Source organism: Oryctolagus cuniculus, chromosome 11 (genome assembly GCF_964237555.1).
Source record: "Oryctolagus cuniculus chromosome 11, mOryCun1.1, whole genome shotgun sequence".
NCBI classification, from domain to species: Eukaryota; Metazoa; Chordata; class Mammalia; order Lagomorpha; family Leporidae; genus Oryctolagus; species Oryctolagus cuniculus.
In genome coordinates this window covers 27,907,768-27,925,236 of record NC_091442.1, presented here as the reverse complement: position 1 = coordinate 27,925,236, position 17,469 = coordinate 27,907,768, and the positions used below count along the sequence as shown (strand labels likewise).

At 47.2% G+C, this 17,469-nt stretch overlaps 1 protein-coding gene across 11 annotated transcripts in view; it reads right to left on the bottom strand.

Annotated features, from left to right (window-relative positions):
• TGM3 (transglutaminase 3) overlaps window positions 1–17,469 on the bottom strand; it is a 101,533-nt gene that overhangs the window by 46,795 nt on the left and 37,269 nt on the right. For 2 of the 11 annotated variants that reach the window (XM_070051428.1, XM_051845188.2), the window contains one exon: window positions 10,828–10,948. The exons of 1 other annotated variant lie outside the window; for it this stretch is intronic. In XM_070051428.1, coding sequence (XP_069907529.1) covers window positions 10,828–10,903 — 76 coding nt within the window. In that variant the 5' untranslated portion in view covers window positions 10,904–10,948. Of the gene's footprint in view, window positions 1–3,147; window positions 3,299–3,796; window positions 3,920–5,646; window positions 5,777–6,828; window positions 7,082–7,508; window positions 7,629–7,787; window positions 7,922–10,827; window positions 10,949–13,458; window positions 14,107–17,469 lie in introns of those variants that run through there. 8 more of the 11 variants (XM_070051431.1, XM_070051432.1, XM_070051433.1 and 5 more) reach the window with 8 other exon arrangements.

Here is a 17,469-nt window from a genome sequence, read left to right as displayed (position 1 = left end):
ACATAATATGATTAAAACATTTTTAATATGATTCTTGATGCTATTCTGTATTTCTTATCAACTTTTATGATGTGCACAGAAAAACTACATTATGTATTTCCACTTACGAATATAGCCACATCAGTACAGAAAGATGTTAATGATGCACTGTAGTATAAAGTATAGACTTGAAGCTTAATGTAGTATTTACTATATCTTTATAGCAAATCCAGGGATTTTAAAAGCCTAAAATGTCATACAAAAATATAACTAGTTTGTATTCCTTGATTTTGTTTTATTGTGCTTTCCAGTGTCTATAATGAACATTTGTAAATCATGTAACAAGAAAAAAGGCAAGTTTTCTTTAATTTTTCTAAAAAGTCCTAATAAAATAAGATCTTTCTTCTAAGAGCTGACAATCAAAAGAGAAGCCAAGTACAGAATGTACTTACCTAAGTATGCGGGCAGGCTCAAGAGGTTGCCTGCTGAATTGAGAAAAGATTCGTGAAAGAGGCATCATAAACCATGCTCAAAGCATAGATGAGACCAACAGAAAAAAGAAACTGGACAAAAAGAGAAATGGAAAAGTATCAGAGAAAGATAAGGGAGGAACAGAGTGTGGTTGTGTTCATGGAACAATACATTTGAAGGGGCTGTGACAGCACACAATCTACTCTCCTCACTAGCTACTCGCTGTACCTTCCTACCACCACACCTACTGATCACCACACCCACCACCCCAACCACCATCACATCCACCACTCCTACCACCACACCAACTATCACAACTAATATCATACCTACCATCACATCTATCACCATACCTGTACTGACCATCCCTATCACCCCAAATACCACATCTGTCACCATACCTACCATCACAGCTACCACCCCAACTACCATCACATTCATCACTGTACCTACCATCACATCAATTATCACAACTAGAATCATACCTACCATCACACCTACTACCCCACTTACCATCACATCCACCACCACACCTACCATCACTTCAATTATCATAACTAGTATCATATCTACCATCACATCTATCACCACACCTACTGATCATACCTACCACCCCAACTCCCATCATACCTACCATCACATCTACCACAACACCTACCCTTACACCTACCATGACACCTACATGTAATCACATCTACCAATCTAGCTACCATCATACCTAGTGATTACATGTTCCATCACATCTATCAATCATACCTACCATCATACCTACTGACTACAAGTACCATCACATCTACCAATCATAGCTACCATCACACCTTGTCATGATTCCAATGTCTTACCTACCATCGCACCTACCACCATACTTACTGTCATACCTACCATCACACCTGCCATCATGCTTAGTTTAGTCACCAAGCTCTTCACTATCTTTCCAAATAAGGCTGCTCTGATTCATTTCCCACTCTTTTCTATCCTATTACATACTGAATAAGGTAAATAAAAATGGATTCAATACTACAGGACTTTAATGAATTATTTTACAGTTTGAAAATTGACTTTTTGTTGGGCTTGACTGGGACTCTGAGTCTTCACCAAATTTATCCAATACCAAAGGTCACTAATTCTCAAGGAAAAAGGAGGAGTTTCCCATGTAGCACACTGAGATCTTAGTTTCATGCATCTGTAAAGACAGCTATAAATTTCCAAGGGCAAAGGCTTGTCCTAGCATCACATGGGCCTTCTCAGCAAGGCCGTCAATAACTTTAAACTGGAGGAGTGACTTGCAAATGATGCCACAACCCACTCTGCAGGAAGAGTCTGGGTGGTAGGAAGTGGGGGACTTTATGGGAAATGGCTATGCTTGCCTCTCTGGAATGTAAATGTCTGGAAAATTCTAATGAGGCTTACTCTATGAGATGTGGTAATATTTATAGGACTTGTGCATGAGGAACATGAAAGGAAGTGGAGTTATTCATTCAAGTCAACAACCACACAGGACCAAATAGAGAGTTTTCTAGCTACTGTCTACATCCAAGGAACCCCAACACTTGGCCTCTCTTCACCTTCATCCTGCAGCAGAGTGGCTGGGAGAACTCCATTTGGATCAGAGGCTCTGCCCTCAACAGTTACATCTGGGTGAAATCGAGAGCAAAGTTAGCTGCCTGGGGACTTATGGTCTAGTCCTGGCTCTGTCACTAAGTCTCGGGGTGGCCTTGGGAAAGAGGTTTTGTCTCAAGCTTGTCTTTGGCCTCATGTGCTGTACACACTCAGCCAGAACACCTGCCATTAGACTCAGTGATTGTCAACAAACCATTTGGGCCACAACCCTGCCCCATTCTCTCTCAGCTCAGCCTGGTGAAGGCTGTGCTGCAGGCAGGCGATTCTCCCTCAGTACTCTCTCCTGTGTCAGGGAAGGGCTGACTTCTGGCCTGATAGTCTGGATTTCAGTGCTATATAGCCCCTGGCTTTTGGAATTTTTTGCTTCTAACACCTGAGCCTGTTAATTTTTTTTTCTTTTTTGTTTATTAATCTCAGAGGCAGATAGAGATAGATAGAGGCAGAGGCAGAGGCAGAGACAGAGACAGAGACAGAGACAGAGATAGAAATCCCATCCACTAGTTCACTCCCCCAATGCCTGTAATAGCTGGGGCTGGGCCAGGCCAAAGGCAGGAAACTGGAACTCTATCTGGGTCTCCCACATGAATGGCAGGGACCCAACGACTTGAATCATCACCTGTTGCTTCTTAGGGTGTGCATTAGCAGGAAGCTGGAATTGGGAGCAGAGCCAGGACTAGAACCTAGGCACTCAAATGTGGGATGCAGGTGTCCCAAGCAGCTTCCAAAACTCGGTGAGACAGCCACCCCTGAGCCTGCCCTAAAGGAGAAGTGACTTGGTTCTTGTAGGGCTGTAAAACTCAGACTCTCCATTATGACACAGAAAGCAAAGAAGGGGACCAAGAACTGATACATCTAGGTTTGGACCCACAATGTGTTCTTGTGCAGGTCCCTGCCCATCTCTGGATTCCCACGTCTTTGAGAGAAAAACAGAAAAGTCAACTTAGGAAACAGGATGGCATGTCAGGTCTGTGCCCCCAACTCAAGAGTCATGAACTGATTCGCTGTCTCCACCACTCTCCCCTCCTCATGCTTCTCTTCTCTCCTCTCTAAGTACCTCTCAGTCCCTGTCTCTCTCACCTATCAAACGTTCGTTCCCACAAAAGCTCCAGAAGACGTCCTAGAAAGTGTTGGGGATGAGGATCTGGCACAGGCGGTTAGAGCTTCTGAGGACCGCTCATGCAGAGGACTTCAGCCAAGAACGTCCTACCCGGACGGCCAAGAGCCCGACCTGGGAGAACACGGAGGTAAGGAGGCAATTCAAGAAGAGTAAGACTGCGACAGACATAGGAGACTGAGCAGGTAGAGAAGTAGGCTTGTTCCCTCTCTCACTGCCTTTCTCTCTCTCCTTCCTTTCCAAGGAGAAATGACCATATATGATGGCGGTGTGCTAATCACCATGCTTGGTTGAGAATAAACTCAGTTTCCCACACCTGAGTCATCCACACTGCACCTTCATGGGTTACTCTGTCTGTATACCAGCCTATACCATTATTTTCTATAAATCAAGTTTTTTTTTTTTTTAAAAACAAACTTCCGTTACTACTTTAGCCTTGTACCAATTAATAACATGCACAAAGTGTTTGGCATGCTAATTATTTTGAAGGCATTTGAAAAACACACACCACTAACAGAATTTGAAGACGTCTGTCTCCGTGTCAAAGTCAATGCCACACTTTGGAATCCATCAACAGTAACTTGCTCAGCCCTCACAGCATATTGTTCTTACCTTTCACACACAGACCGAGGCGCAACGAAGTAACTTGCCCAAGGTCACAAAAGCAGCAAAAGCAGACTGAGACCCGAAGCCACTTTTGTCTCCCAGGCCTGTGCGCTTTCTTCTAACACTTCCCTAGAGAGGGGAGGGGGGAAGAAAAGGGTAATAAGAAAACAGTAGCAGCCCACAGGGAATCGATGCACCTGATCGCCCCACTTGCTCAGTCCCTACTGAAAGGCAAGCTTGCCCGTCCATCCCTCCCTCTCTGGTTGACTCCTTGCTTCTTCCCCCACAACCAAACCGCATCTGACATAAACCTTATGCTTGATTTCTGTTTGTTGAGTGATGGTTTTGTTCCCAGGGCAGATCCTGCTGTGTCTGTCATGGTGCCAAGGCTCCTAGAAGCCTTTCTAATCCTTGCCCTTTCAGATTTCTAACCTGGCCTTCTCACTTCACATCCCCTAAATACCCACCTTATGAGCTTCTTGCCTGGGCAAACAGTCCAAGATTTTGCCCACAAGTTGGGGCATGGGATGAGTCTGCTATTCAGGTGATGGATTTATGACTTTGGGCGTTAGTTCTGTAACAATTTGAAAGCATTCTTTCATCTCCTCTCACAGCTGCCTAGCACGGAGAGGACTCACTTGGCAAAGGAGAGTAGAGTTCTCTGCCACCTCTCACTTGGCCCATCACCTCAGCCTCCCAACCACAGGGCCTGCTGGTATGCAGTCCTTCCATGAAACTGGGAAAATGCAGTTAGACTTGGCTTCCTTTCTGCTATGCTGGCTCTGGGTTCGGAGCAGTAGGAGTGAGGCATGAATGGACAAGGAGTAATGGGGCAAAGGAACTAAAACAAAGGGACTTTGCAAAGTTCATGGACAACTTGTAATATCTTTGTTTCAAAGTTTATTTGTGAGATGTAGATAGGTTGCCTAACCTTTGGTTCACTCCCTAAATGCCCATAGCAGCCAGGTCTGGGCTGGTCCAAGCCAGCAGTCAGGAATTCAATCCAGGTCTCTCATGTGGGTGGCAGGAACCAAACCATTTGAGCCATCACCTGCTACCTCCCAGCATGCACATTAGCAGGAAGCTGGAGTTAGAAGACAGAGCTGGGAATTGAACCCAGGCACTGATGTGGGATGTGGCCATCTAAACTGGTATATAACTACTAGGCCAAATGCACACTCCCAGGATTATGCTAAAATTTCATTTTCCATAAACTTTTTGAAGGTCCATCATATTAATTATGGGCCATCTATATATATCAAACACTGTAGCAGATAATTCATACGTTTTGACATTTAATACACTCAACAACCTACAACCATAACAAGTGAGTATTTTTAGACTCATCTTACAGATGGGGAAATCCGAATCTGGAAAGCTAAGGATATTGTTTAAGGCCACACAACGACTGGAAGGCAAAGCTAAGACTTGAACCCAGTTCTAATTCCAAAGTCTACATTCTTGCCTCTACCCTAGGCCCCTCTTCTTAGGTGACAAGACAGTTCCAAGGGAACTTAGAAATCACCTGGCTCACTGTTTCCCAGGCTGCAGGCTTCAGCACACTGGTTCCTCAGAGAAGAGAGGAGGGGGAGAGGCCAAAATGGCTTGGAGAGAGTTGGTTTAAATGAAATTAAATAGCCATCTTCACTGCAGGACTCCTCAGAGCTTTTCATAGTCCAGTGAGCATGTGACTCTCCAAGAGGAAGCTGCAGTGTGTTGGAGCACCCAGATTACCCAGGGAGACTATTTATTTTCATGCAAAATATCCAAGGCTTCAGTGTTTAGAGAGAACGTGGGAAATATTCACCTGTCAGACTCCTTAATTTTAATTATGGAAAGTGAGGCAGGAGACTTGCCTGAGTAACGTGATAAGCTGCAGCACGGTATCTCCAAGCCTGTTGCAATCTCACTGCTGTCCTTGTGATGAGGCTCCGCCCATTTCATCAGTCAGTAAGAGTGAGACAGACACCTACCATGTGCCAGGCACTGGGGTCAACAAGACATCTTAATGAGACACGATGGAGAGGCAGCCACATAGCAGGGTGATAGTGGCATCAGTGAACAGTGGCACCCTGCGGGACTGCACCTGGCCCAGGGCAGGGGCCTGGAAGTTGGGGACTGGGCAGCCAGTGGACCCCCGATCCTGTCACATAGCTTCCTGAGAATCAGGGGGCATCTGTCCCCTAACCTGTATGTACATTATAAATGGTAGAGCCATTTTTTTTAGGACTCCACTTCCAATCCCATCCTCAAAACACTTCTTTGGGGTCATGTGTTTGGCCTAGCAGGTAAGACGCCCATGTCCCATCACAGAGGGCTTGGTGTGGACACCTGGCTTCACTCCGAATCCCAGCTTTCTGCCAGTGCACACACTGGGAGGCAGCAGTGATGGCTCAAGTCGCCGGGACCTTGGTCACCCACAAGGGAAGTCTGGGTTTAGTTTCCAGCTCCCAGCTTCAGCCCTGGCCAGGGGCTATTGCAGACATTTGGGGAGTGAACCAGCAGATGACAGTTCTTTCTGTCTCTCTACCCCTTAAATAAATGCATTAAATTTTTTAAAAAATCCTCCTCTTTCTCTTGGGACAGTATAAGAAGCAACTGGGAAAGATTTTACTTCTGCTAACATTGGGTGAAATCCGCCAGCAACACAGGCTAAACAGATTCCTGGTGTGCCTGGGCACAGAATGATCACAGAAGGTCGGAAAGAAGGAAGAGATCTTGGTGACCAGCTACCCCAAGCCCCATTACCAGGGGGGCAGGGATGCTGGAAGGCGAGGACTCGCCATGGTCTCACGGTCTTGGCGGCCCTGCATGGTGTGCCTGCTCTACTAGTTAACCCATGGTTGCCATTAGTGTGACACTTGAACTAACTGAAGTGGAAAGTCAAAACATGGTGCCTGTGAGCCCATGTGCCATGTCCCATGGTAGAGGAGGAAGCACTCATATCCTGCTTGTATATGAGCTCCTGCTGTGGAGCTTCCCCGGTGGGTCCTAGAAAACCCAAGGCTGGCTGCCCAGGTGCCAGCACCTGCTCCTACCTGGCTGTGTGCCTCTGGGTAAGTCACTACCCCTCACTGGGCCGATTTTTTCATCTATAGTAAGAAGGAGGTCAGGCGTGGGATGTTTTCCTGTTATGCTAAGGTTCGGTGGATGCTCCACAAGTGGGGGAGTTGAGTCCAAGGTCACACCCTGTCAACACCTGACAGCTCGTCAATGCCCTCTCTCTCTCATGTCGTCCTCTTAGTCCTTGGTCTTTGACTGGCCTCATTTTCTCTCTGGAGATTACAGGACCTGCAAGAGACCCAGGATGGGCAGACCAAATAAATTACAATTAACTTAATAAATTACAACTAACTTCTGGGGCAACAGTGGGCCTGTGGGGTTGCTGTCTGGCCTGTAGGAGGCAAACCAGTGACCCCTGAAGGATTCTGGGGAATGCAGCCCCCTGCCCTTTGCTGGATTCACAAGATGTGGTAGGGCAGGGCCAGGTAGGCATGGAAATGGCATTGCCAGTTGACTTGGCAACCCAACTCAGGGCACATGTGCTCCCTCTACACTTATAAAACATTCTGCTCAAGGGTGAAGTAGGAGTTAAGTCAACATCCTACAGGAAATGATTTCTGCAATTCGGGCTTTCTCTGGAGTCCAGCTTTCCTCCCTCAAACTATCCAGAGGGTGGTCCCTGGATGGGATGGTAGCTAGAAGTGTAACTGGCTACCTTCTGACGAGGTAATCAGCTGCGTGGGACAGGCACACCAGGACTGTAGCCTGGATCTCCAAGGAACAAGTCCTCAGGTGGCAGTCTTAGACTCCACAGAAGGGCAATGCTTTCCAGAACCTGCGTAAAGAGAAAGAGAACTTCAAATGATGGTGGGTTCTTCTACCATTGAGGGACAGAGAGTCCCAAAGACAGGGACAGAAATCTTTCAGACATAGTTGGCAGGCAGGCCAGGGTCAGGGTCCCCTTCAATGTGGAGACTTAAATTCTGTAACATGCCTGATAGAAGGTGCTTGTGAGGCAGAAATTGGTGCAACAGGTTAAGCCATCTCTTATAATGCTGCCATTCCATATTGAAATGCTAGGTTGAGACCCAGGTCCTCCACTTCTGACCCAGCTCCCTGATGATGCACCTGGGAAAGAAGAAGATGGGGCAGCGCTGTGGTGTAGTGGTAAAACTGCTGCCTGTGGCGACGCCATCCCATGTGGATGCCGGTTTGAGTCTCAGCTGCTCTACTTCTGATCCAGCTCCCTGCTATGGCCTAGGAACGCAGTAGAAGATGGCCCAAGTCTTTGGGCCCCTGCACCTATGTGAACCCAAATGGCCACAACAGCTGGAGCTGGGCTGATCCGAAGCCAGGATCCAGGAGCTTCTTCCAGGTGCCCCACACAGGTGCAGGGGCCCAAGGACTTGAGCCATCTTCCACTGTTTTCCCAGGCCATAGCAGGGAGTTGGATCGGAAGTGGAGCAGCCGGTCCTTGAACTTGTGCCCATAAGGGATGGTGGCACTGCGGGTAGTGACTTCATCCACTACGCTACAGCGCCGGCCCCCAAGAAATCTTTTTAAAAGAGAAAAAGGAGATGCTTGCCCTTCTTGGCAGAGTTGGTTCAGTAGTTTTGCGCATCCATCCTGGGAGGAAATACTTGGTCCCCTTCTTTAAACAGCTCTGCAGTTATTAAAACAGCGTAGTTTTCCTCACTGCTGGCTGTCATTCAGTCCTCCTATAAGCCTTAGTGACAAACACCTTAGAAACAATTTCTTTCTCTAAAGATTTATTTATTTATTTCGAAGTCAGAGTTATAGAGAGGGAGAGTCAGAGAGAGATCTTCCATCTGTTGGTTTACTCCCAAAATGGACACAATGGCCAGGGCTGGGCCAGGCCAAAGCCAGAAGCCAGGAGCTTCATCTGGGTCTCCCACATGGGTACAGGGGCCAAGGACTTGAGCCATCTTCTACTGCTTTCCCAAGCCATTACCAGGGAGTTAGACTGGAAGTGGAGCAGCTGGGACTCCAGCCAGCACCCATATTGGATGCCGGTATTGCAGGCAGTGGCTTTACCCACTCTGCCACAGCACCGGCCCCAGAAGCCATGTCTTAAGATTCTGGTATCTCTCTTCAACTTTGAAATTCCTGGGGAATGAACAAGCTCTCTTCTTTGCTGAGGCATTTGGCTCACAGACTGGAATTACAATACCAGGTGCAGCTGGGGGGTTTCAATGTATACCTATTTCTCACTTTCTTTGCCAAGTTGGCATCGCTTTAGACTTGTGATGAGTGGCTCATAGATTAACCCTTCTGCTTTGATTCCTTGATGAGATAATTATATATCTGGCTACTGTTCATTGCCATCTTCACTCTGCCTTGAGCCATTTGGGAAGCAAAATGCTAATTTGGCATTTCTCCAGCTCTTCCAGAGACAGTGAAAAATGATTTAATTTATAGCCGTATAAGTAATTAGGAATGACTGAAGAGACCTGAGATACTCACAAATCCCCACTTCATGGAAAACTGTGCAGGGAATGTATCACTATTTTCCCTATAATATTTCACAATGCTGGTTCAAAAACCACATCTCAAGGGAAATTTATACAGGAACATGACTGGACTGGAACTCACAAAACGTGGGTGTCGCATTCAACAGATCTACAGACTGTTCTCCACCTTGTAGAACTGCTGAAGGCATGAATTGAGGTATGTCTGTGAAAAGTTTTAAAATTTTATTTACTTGAAAGGCAGAGGGGAGGGGGGAGAAGGAGAGAGAGAGAGAGAGAGAGAGAGAGAGAGAGATGAGAACAGTCTTCCATCTACTACTGGTCCATTCCCACAATGTCCAAAATGGCCAGGGTTGAGCCAAAGCCAGAAGCCAGGAACTCACCCAGGCCTCCCATGTGGGTGGCAGGAACTCACCCACTGGAAATCTGTACTGTAAATGAGAAGAGCCATTTCCTTTTCCTTCTGTGCTGTCCACAGAGAGAGGTCTGCACACCCATGAGAGAAAGGAGGCTGAGCCCCTCCCATGCTGGAGCTCACTTCATCAGGCTCAGTCTCTTCCATGACTGGGACCTCTAAAGACACCTGCTCTTCCAAGAGGCTCCACTAAGCTGGGAAAGGCATCGAGGCCGCTCTTCTGTCCTGGGGAAGGCAGCAGGAAGCCATCCCTCTTCTAGACCTCTGCCATTCACTGGCCCCAGAACCTTCACTCGCCACCTAACGGATGGGCCTCCAGCTGCTGGTCTGGAAAGTGAGGATCCGGACATGCAGCCTACTTACCACGCTGAGCTGTGTGAAGCTCCAGTGAGACAGTGTTGTGAAAGCCCTTTGTCTAGCTGGAAGACCGTGGACCAATGTCAGGGCTTACCTTTTGGCGTTCACCACCTGAACCTGGCATTCACAGTAGCCATGACTGCCTGGCCCTGTGCATGCCAATTACTAATGCCTGCCTGGGCTGCAATGAGTGATCGTATCTGATTTTCTGATCATTATCTACTTAATAAGTTTCCAACACTTCTGTTTTCCAAGTCATTCACTCTCTTTCTAAATACCTGTGTAGAATCATTTTCCCAGAAGTTGAAAAGCTGATTTCATCTGACAGCTGGCTGTGTGGTGAATGTCACCCAGTTCCTAGGAAGTGCTGCTTCTGTTTAAGCTGCAGTCAGTCCTACGTCATGGCCACCTACAAGTGAATCCATGTGACTTTATTTCCTAGCCAAATGATGGCACTAGGTCCTAGCACCACTCCTTGCAACACCTCCCAGATGTCTTCCCATAGCTCAGTCTACCCACCGTTGGTGATGATTACTTAGCATGTAGAAGACACTTGGAACTGGTGACTTGTTTTATTAGTTCCTCCTCGGAAACTCCCTTAAAGGGTGGGTTTTAGGTGACACTGAGGCACAACAATCATTTCCATGGATAAGGTTTGTGTGATGAATTCCTCTAGTGATTCCTACAAGGAAGGCTGGTTTTGACATTAACGACAAAGAGACTGAGTGCTCCATCCACAGACTCGATGAAAGCTACAGGAGCCAGTGGCCTACCTCCAGCAGTAATCTGATGATTTCCAGTGGTGTTTTCCCCCGGCTGGTGCACACATTTCTCCCCTCCCAGGGGCATCTCAGCTTTCCTCCAGGGTGGAAGAGGAGGGCGTGAGTCCAAGTCCTAAGAAGGGAAAGGACTTGGCTAAAGTCACTACGTAAGCTGGCTGCACTTGGCACAAAACAGTTGTTCAATAAATATTTGATGAATGAATGAATGAATGAGCTCAAATCTGGTACTCACTCTTCTCCCATTACACTCTACAAGAAACCAGTGAGATTCCCGCCCCACTTTCTACTCTCCAGAGATGAACTGATTTTCTCAAACCTTACAGAGCCTAGCCCTGCACTATCCAATGTGACAGCCATGACCCATGTGTGTCCACAAAATGTGTCCAACCCAGACTGACATGGATGGAAACTCAGTCTCAAGTTCTGAAGGTTTCCTGGGGGAAAAAAAGTAAAATGTGAGTCATTTTATATTGATTATGTTCTGAAATGGTAGTAGTTTAGATATACCAGGCTAAATAGTGTTATTAAAATTAATTGCACTTATTTTTTTTACTTTTGTAATATGACCACTAGAAATTTTTTAATTCAAATTACAGGTTGTATGTGTGACTTGCTGTAATATTGGATAGCATGGTAGTCTAGTCTATAGAAGTTTAGAAAAATAATTATATATTGATCATTAACCTTTTAATAAAACTTATTTCTGTGGGCTACGCAAGGACGTAGGAAACAAAGGAGAGGATAATAACTAATTTTCTTTTCAATAATGGAGGAACATCCCGCCCTCGTCTCTTAATCCTTCCCCTGAAGTTTTAGTAGCACTCTCCTTGATCACATAACTGAAAAGCTGGGAAACTGCTGAGGTGCTGGTAGCTGGCTGCCTGAACTGTCAGCCACCTATAGGAAGTGAGCTATCTCATCAGAACTGTCACCGTCCCCATCCCAACCACCAAGGCCCTGTGCTGCAGCCCCGGACATCGCCAGGTCTGCTGGACACCTCCTAAGGTAGAGTTAGTGGTCACAGGAGATGCTTGCTACGATGGAAATGATTATAATTATCCACGGCCAAACTGAAACAACCTAATAGTCATGAGCATTTCCGGGCTGTGATGGCCAACAGCTGGGATTAAACAGGGAGTGGGTGAGGGACATAGAACTAATCATCCCTCCCATGAGTCCGTATATGGCGATCAGATGTGGTACAGGAAAGCCCTGTTTGTTCATCCGTTCTTCATCTTAATCCAGAGAGCATCTAAAGATGCTGAGTCTTTGCTTAGCCATTAACTATGTGGGTGTCAGTGCAGAAATCAAGTGTCAGTGGAGGCAGCAGGCTGACAGCTAAAGTACTTGGGTCCCTGCCACCCACATGGAGGCCAGGATGGAGTCAGCCCTGGCTGTTACAGGCATTTGGGGAGTGGACTCTGTTGGTCTATCTCTGTTGGTCTCTCTCTCTGCCTTTCAAATAAAATGAAAATAAATAAGCAAATAAAAGAAAGTTGAATCCAGTGGCCTCCAGGATGCCTCTGGTCTTTGCTTTCTGTGTCCAAGCACATGTCCTGCTCCCCAGGCACACAGAACTTCACAGAGTGATGCTGAAAAGGCTGTTAGAGGCCATCTGGCTCCACCTCTTCATTCTTGGACTGGGAAACTGAGGCCTCAGGAAGGAGACATGGCAGGACCAGGAGCTGAACCCAAGTCTCCTAACTCATAGGAGTGCTCCTTCCATGAACCCAGGCTGCCTTTGGGGATGGTGCCTAGATCTCTGTGACAGGGGATTGGGTGGGAAGGTTCTTAACATTTCCTTCAAATGGTCTGCTAAGGCTCAAAATTAGTCTACTCCAACCACTGCAGAAGTTCACTGCTCCAGAGAGCACAGCCTTGCACTTTGGCCAAAGCTGTTCATGGCTATGGTCCAGTTATGAACAGGAAAATCCCGAAGCTAATGGAATAGGGAAGGGTTGTGTGCTGATGGCCCTGGACAAGTTGCTTCTGCGCTTGTCACTCTCTCATCAGGACAACTGAGAAGACATGGCCCCGTGACAATGACACTGCCCAGACAACCTGCGTCACCCTGGGTCCCTCTAGTTCCCACTCTCACAGCCACCAGTCAAGTGCTGGTGATTCTAACCCCCAAACTGATTTCTTGACTTTCTGCATTTCTCCCCTTGTCCCTGACGCTATCCAAATCTGGGCCGGAATCCTTGCTGCTCTGGGTCCCTGCTGTGGTTCCCTGGCTCCTCTCCCTGCTTCTCGTCCTGTCCTTCCAGCCCACCTTCCACACTGAGGCCAATGTTTTCCTTTAGAGGGGAACTTCTGAGCCTGGCACCAGCACTCAGACTCCTCCAGGGGCCTCCACCCTGCACTTTCTCCTGGATAAGTCAGAAGGCTTTCCAGGCCGTTCAGGCCCTGGTGCCCCCCAACCTTTGCCCGGCCTTGTTTCTCATCTTCCCCACCCACCCACCTCCACTCTCACATCCCCTGCTCCAGGCACTCCCTATCCTGAAAGGTCCTTCCGGGAGCCCTCCCTGCCTAGCCCAAGTCTGAGTTCACACAGCCCTCCAAGGCTCCCACGGCATCTGAACTTCTGTCAGAACCCCAGACTGCATAAAACTACCCCTCTACCTGACTCTTCTCGGCCCCAGGTGCCATGTGGCAAGGGCCACCTCCATCTGGATCTTCAATGGATCCCCAGGCCAAGAACTGTACTGGGCAATGTGGCAGGCATTCTGTTAAAAAACAAAAACAACAACAAAAACAAAAACAGTGCCTGAACCTGTAACATGATGTGATATGGAGTTAAATAAGATTGCTACACAGAGTGAGGGAGGCAGCCCACACACCCTGCCCAGTGTCTGACACCCAGCAGGGATCAATAACCTGCTTCCCGTCATCCCTGTTCTCCATATCTCATGATCTGGGTTCTAGTTCAGGTTTTGCATCTCATCAGTTATTTGGCGTCTCTGTTTCTATACAGCCTCTTCATTCATTTGACAACATAGTCGTGATAAGCTTTAAAAAAAAAAAAGTCAAGAGTCTTTGGACTGGCACTGCTGCACAATGGGTTAACGCCCTGGCCTGAAGTGCTAGCATCCCATATGGGTGCCGGTTCCAGACCTGGCTGCTCCTCTTCTGATCCAGCTCTCTGCTGTGGCCTGGGATAGCAGTAGAAGATGGCCCCACTCCTCGGGCCCCTGCACCCATGTGGGAGACCCAGAAGAAGCTCCTGGCTCCTGGCTTTGGATCAGCACAGCTCCAGCCGTTGTGGCCATCTGGGGAGTGAACCATCAGACGGAAGACCACTCTCTCTCTCTCTGCCTCTTCTCTCTCTGTTACTCTTTCGAATAAATAAATAAATCTTTAAAAAAAAAAAGTCAGAGTCTGTGAGTTCTCTTTTTCCCTCTGCTGCCTCTTCCCCCTGTCTAAGAACCAGGGGTTTGGAGGGACACAGTCTGCATCTCCTCCCAGGCTTTCTAAGTCTGTGGCAGGTCCCATTTAATAGGCTGCTAGGAGAGATTTTATTCTACCTGCACCCTCAAGCCCAAATCCCTTCTCTAACTGGGGTATCCTAGGCAATCCCTGGAACTTGGCACACAGCAGCCTCAGCAATGCCAGGTGCATCCTTGTTCCAAGACTGAGCCCTGCCTGAGTGATGACAGAACAAGTTTCCCCCACACCCGTGTCTGCCACGATGTAGTCACCTGTGCGCCAGCAGGGTGGGGTGGAGAGGGAGGGCAGCTGAAGAAAGATGCATACACCCTCGCATGCTACTGAGCCACCGCTGGGGCCCTGGGGCTCAGAGCAGGAAGGGAGGCAATGGCAGGAGCAGACCCTGGCCTCCCACACCTCGCAAACGTCTCTCCTGGCTAATCTTTACCCATACATCTTAGCTCAAGAGGCCCCAGGCTCACATCATCTGCCGCCTTACCCCTCATAGCAGCCCTTGAGCCTACACTAGACCACAAAGTGACACAGAAGCCAGAAGAGGTTAGGTACCCATTCTGGGCATGGCAGGGGACTACTGAGCAGTTGCCCTACCCCAGGGCATCCCACCAAGGAAAGGAAAGTCCATTCCTGAGTCTTTTTCTTTCTTTCCTTCCTTCTAAAGTTAATTAGTTAGAAACACAGCAGGGGAAAGTGAGAGCAAGAGAGAGTGAGAGAGAAAGATCTTCCATTTACTGGTTTACTCCTTAAATATCACAACAGCTGGGGCTGAGCTAGGGCACAGCCAGGAGCTGGGCACTCAATCTGAGTCTCCCACACGTCTGGCAGGGACCCAAGTACTGCAGCCATCACTTGCAGTCTTGCAGGGTGCACACTAGTAGGCAGCTGGAATGCAGAGTGCATCAGGACTAGGCACTCCAATGTGGGATGTGGGCATCTTAACCACTATATCAAATATCTGTCCCTAAAATCTCTTTCTCCATCTACAAAGACTCTGGGACCCATGATACTGTGGTTTTTTTTTTTTTTTTTTTGACAGGCAGAGTGGACAGTGAGAAAGAGAGACAGAGAGAAAGGTCTTCCTTTGCTGTTGGTTCACTCTCCAATGGCCGCCGTGGCCGGCGCGCTGCGGCCGGCACACCGCGCTGATCCGATGGCAGGAGCCAGGAGCCAGGTGCTTTTCCTGGTCTCCCATGGGGTGCAGGGCCCAAGCACCTGGGCCATCCTCCACTGCACTCCCTGGCCACAGCAGAGGGCTGGCCTGGAAGAGGGGCAACCGGGACAGAATCCGGCGCCCCGACCGGGACTAGAACCCGGTGTGCCGGCGCCACTAGGCGGAGGATTAGCCTAGTGAGCCGCGGCGCCGGCCCTCATGATACTGTTCTTAAAAGTACAGGAGCCACTACTCCAAAACAAAGACATCTATGAATTTAGTACAAATGTGCCTGTCCCTAGCTTCCTGGAACACACAGTTCCTGCGGCCCTTTCTCTTTAGAGGGAATGAAATTCAGCTCAGATGTTTACTGAGCCACTAATGTGTATAAGCCTCCCTCCCACCAACCCTGCCTCCCTAGGAGCTCATGCCTAGCACAGAAGACAAGACATAGGTATACAGGTGTGAAAGTACTTCCAAAAGTTTATGGAAAAGTGGAATTAAAAGATGTTTATTTTTGTACAGAACATGTTGAAATCCATGTGTATGAAGGGCTCCCAAAAGGTTCATGGAAAATACAAAGACTTCAAAAATTTTTACACTTGAATAACTTCTTTGAATTCCATTTGAGATGAACTTTTGACATACCCTTATAGTCTGAAAGAGAGAGCTGGGCAAATGCTGCAACCCAACCCAGAACAGAGATGATGGGGAAAGACTGATTCTGGCTGAGAAGATCAGAAGGAAAAGAGCCCACCCCTGAGCAGACCCTGAAGGAAGAGGACAGCTTCCACAGCAAAGACTTGGCTCTACTGAGTAAGGCTGGTTAGCTGGACAAGGGAAAAACTCTTTGGGTTCCAGCAGTGTCTTCCTAGTCACTACTGCTGTTCTGAGTACTTAATAAATGGATCTGCTATGGCTATGTGATCTTACTTCTCTGGGTCTTAGTTTCCTTCTATTGGTTCATAAGAATAGGGCCATGCTGTGGTGTAGCAGGTTAATACACCAACTGGGATGCTGGCATCCACCATGTGAGTGCTGGTTCAAGTTCCAGCTGCTCTATTTCTGATCCAGCTCTCTGCTAATGTGCCTGGGAAAACAGCAGAAGATGGCCCACATACTCGCATCCCTACAACCTACATGGGAGACCTGGATGGTATTCTAGGCTCCTGTTTAGCCCCAGCCATTGTGGCCATTTGGGGAGTGAATGGAAGATTGAGCGTGCGCTCTCTCTCTCTCTTTCTCTCTCTCACCTTCTTTTTCTCTGTAACTTTGAAATAAAAAATAAATCTTTTTTTAAAGCTAATTCCGCTATGTGCCAGGTTCTTCCTTCCCACCTTGCTGTCCTCAGTAGCACCCACAGAAGTACAGACATGGTATCTGCCCCACAGAAGTATTCTAAATAGAATTTATAATTAATGTGTTCAAAGTTCGCCAAAGTTCCTTCTAGGATTGGCATTCATCACCCCTTAGGCCCAATATGTATTTCTGGAAATAAAAAGAAATAATACAGAAGTTGTGGATTTTTACCTGAAAAAGTATTTTATAATGTTTCAAAAATCATTACTACATTATGTTGAAGAAAATGACTATTTTTAAAATAAATCAAAAAAGGAAGACAATCCAATAGAAATATGGGAAAAAGACTTGAAAAATTACTTTATTAAAGATGCTATATAAAAAAGTGCTCAACTTCATTAGTCACCAGGAAGTGAAAATTAAAATCACAATGCAATTCCACACCCATTTGCCAATATGGCTAAAATGAAAAGGACAGTAACAAGTGTTAACAAGGATGTGGGGCTAGTAAAACATTCACATGTTGCTGGTGGGTGTATCAAACAGAACAATTACTTTGGAAAACTGTTTGGCAGCATCTAGTATGATGAACACATGCATACCCTATGACTCAGCAATTCCACTCCCAGTACCCAATAGAATTGCAGACAGAAGCTCACCCAAAGTCAGGTAATACTCTCCACAATAGACAATTACAATCATACATTCACCAAAGTCAGCAATACTCTCCATAATAGCCA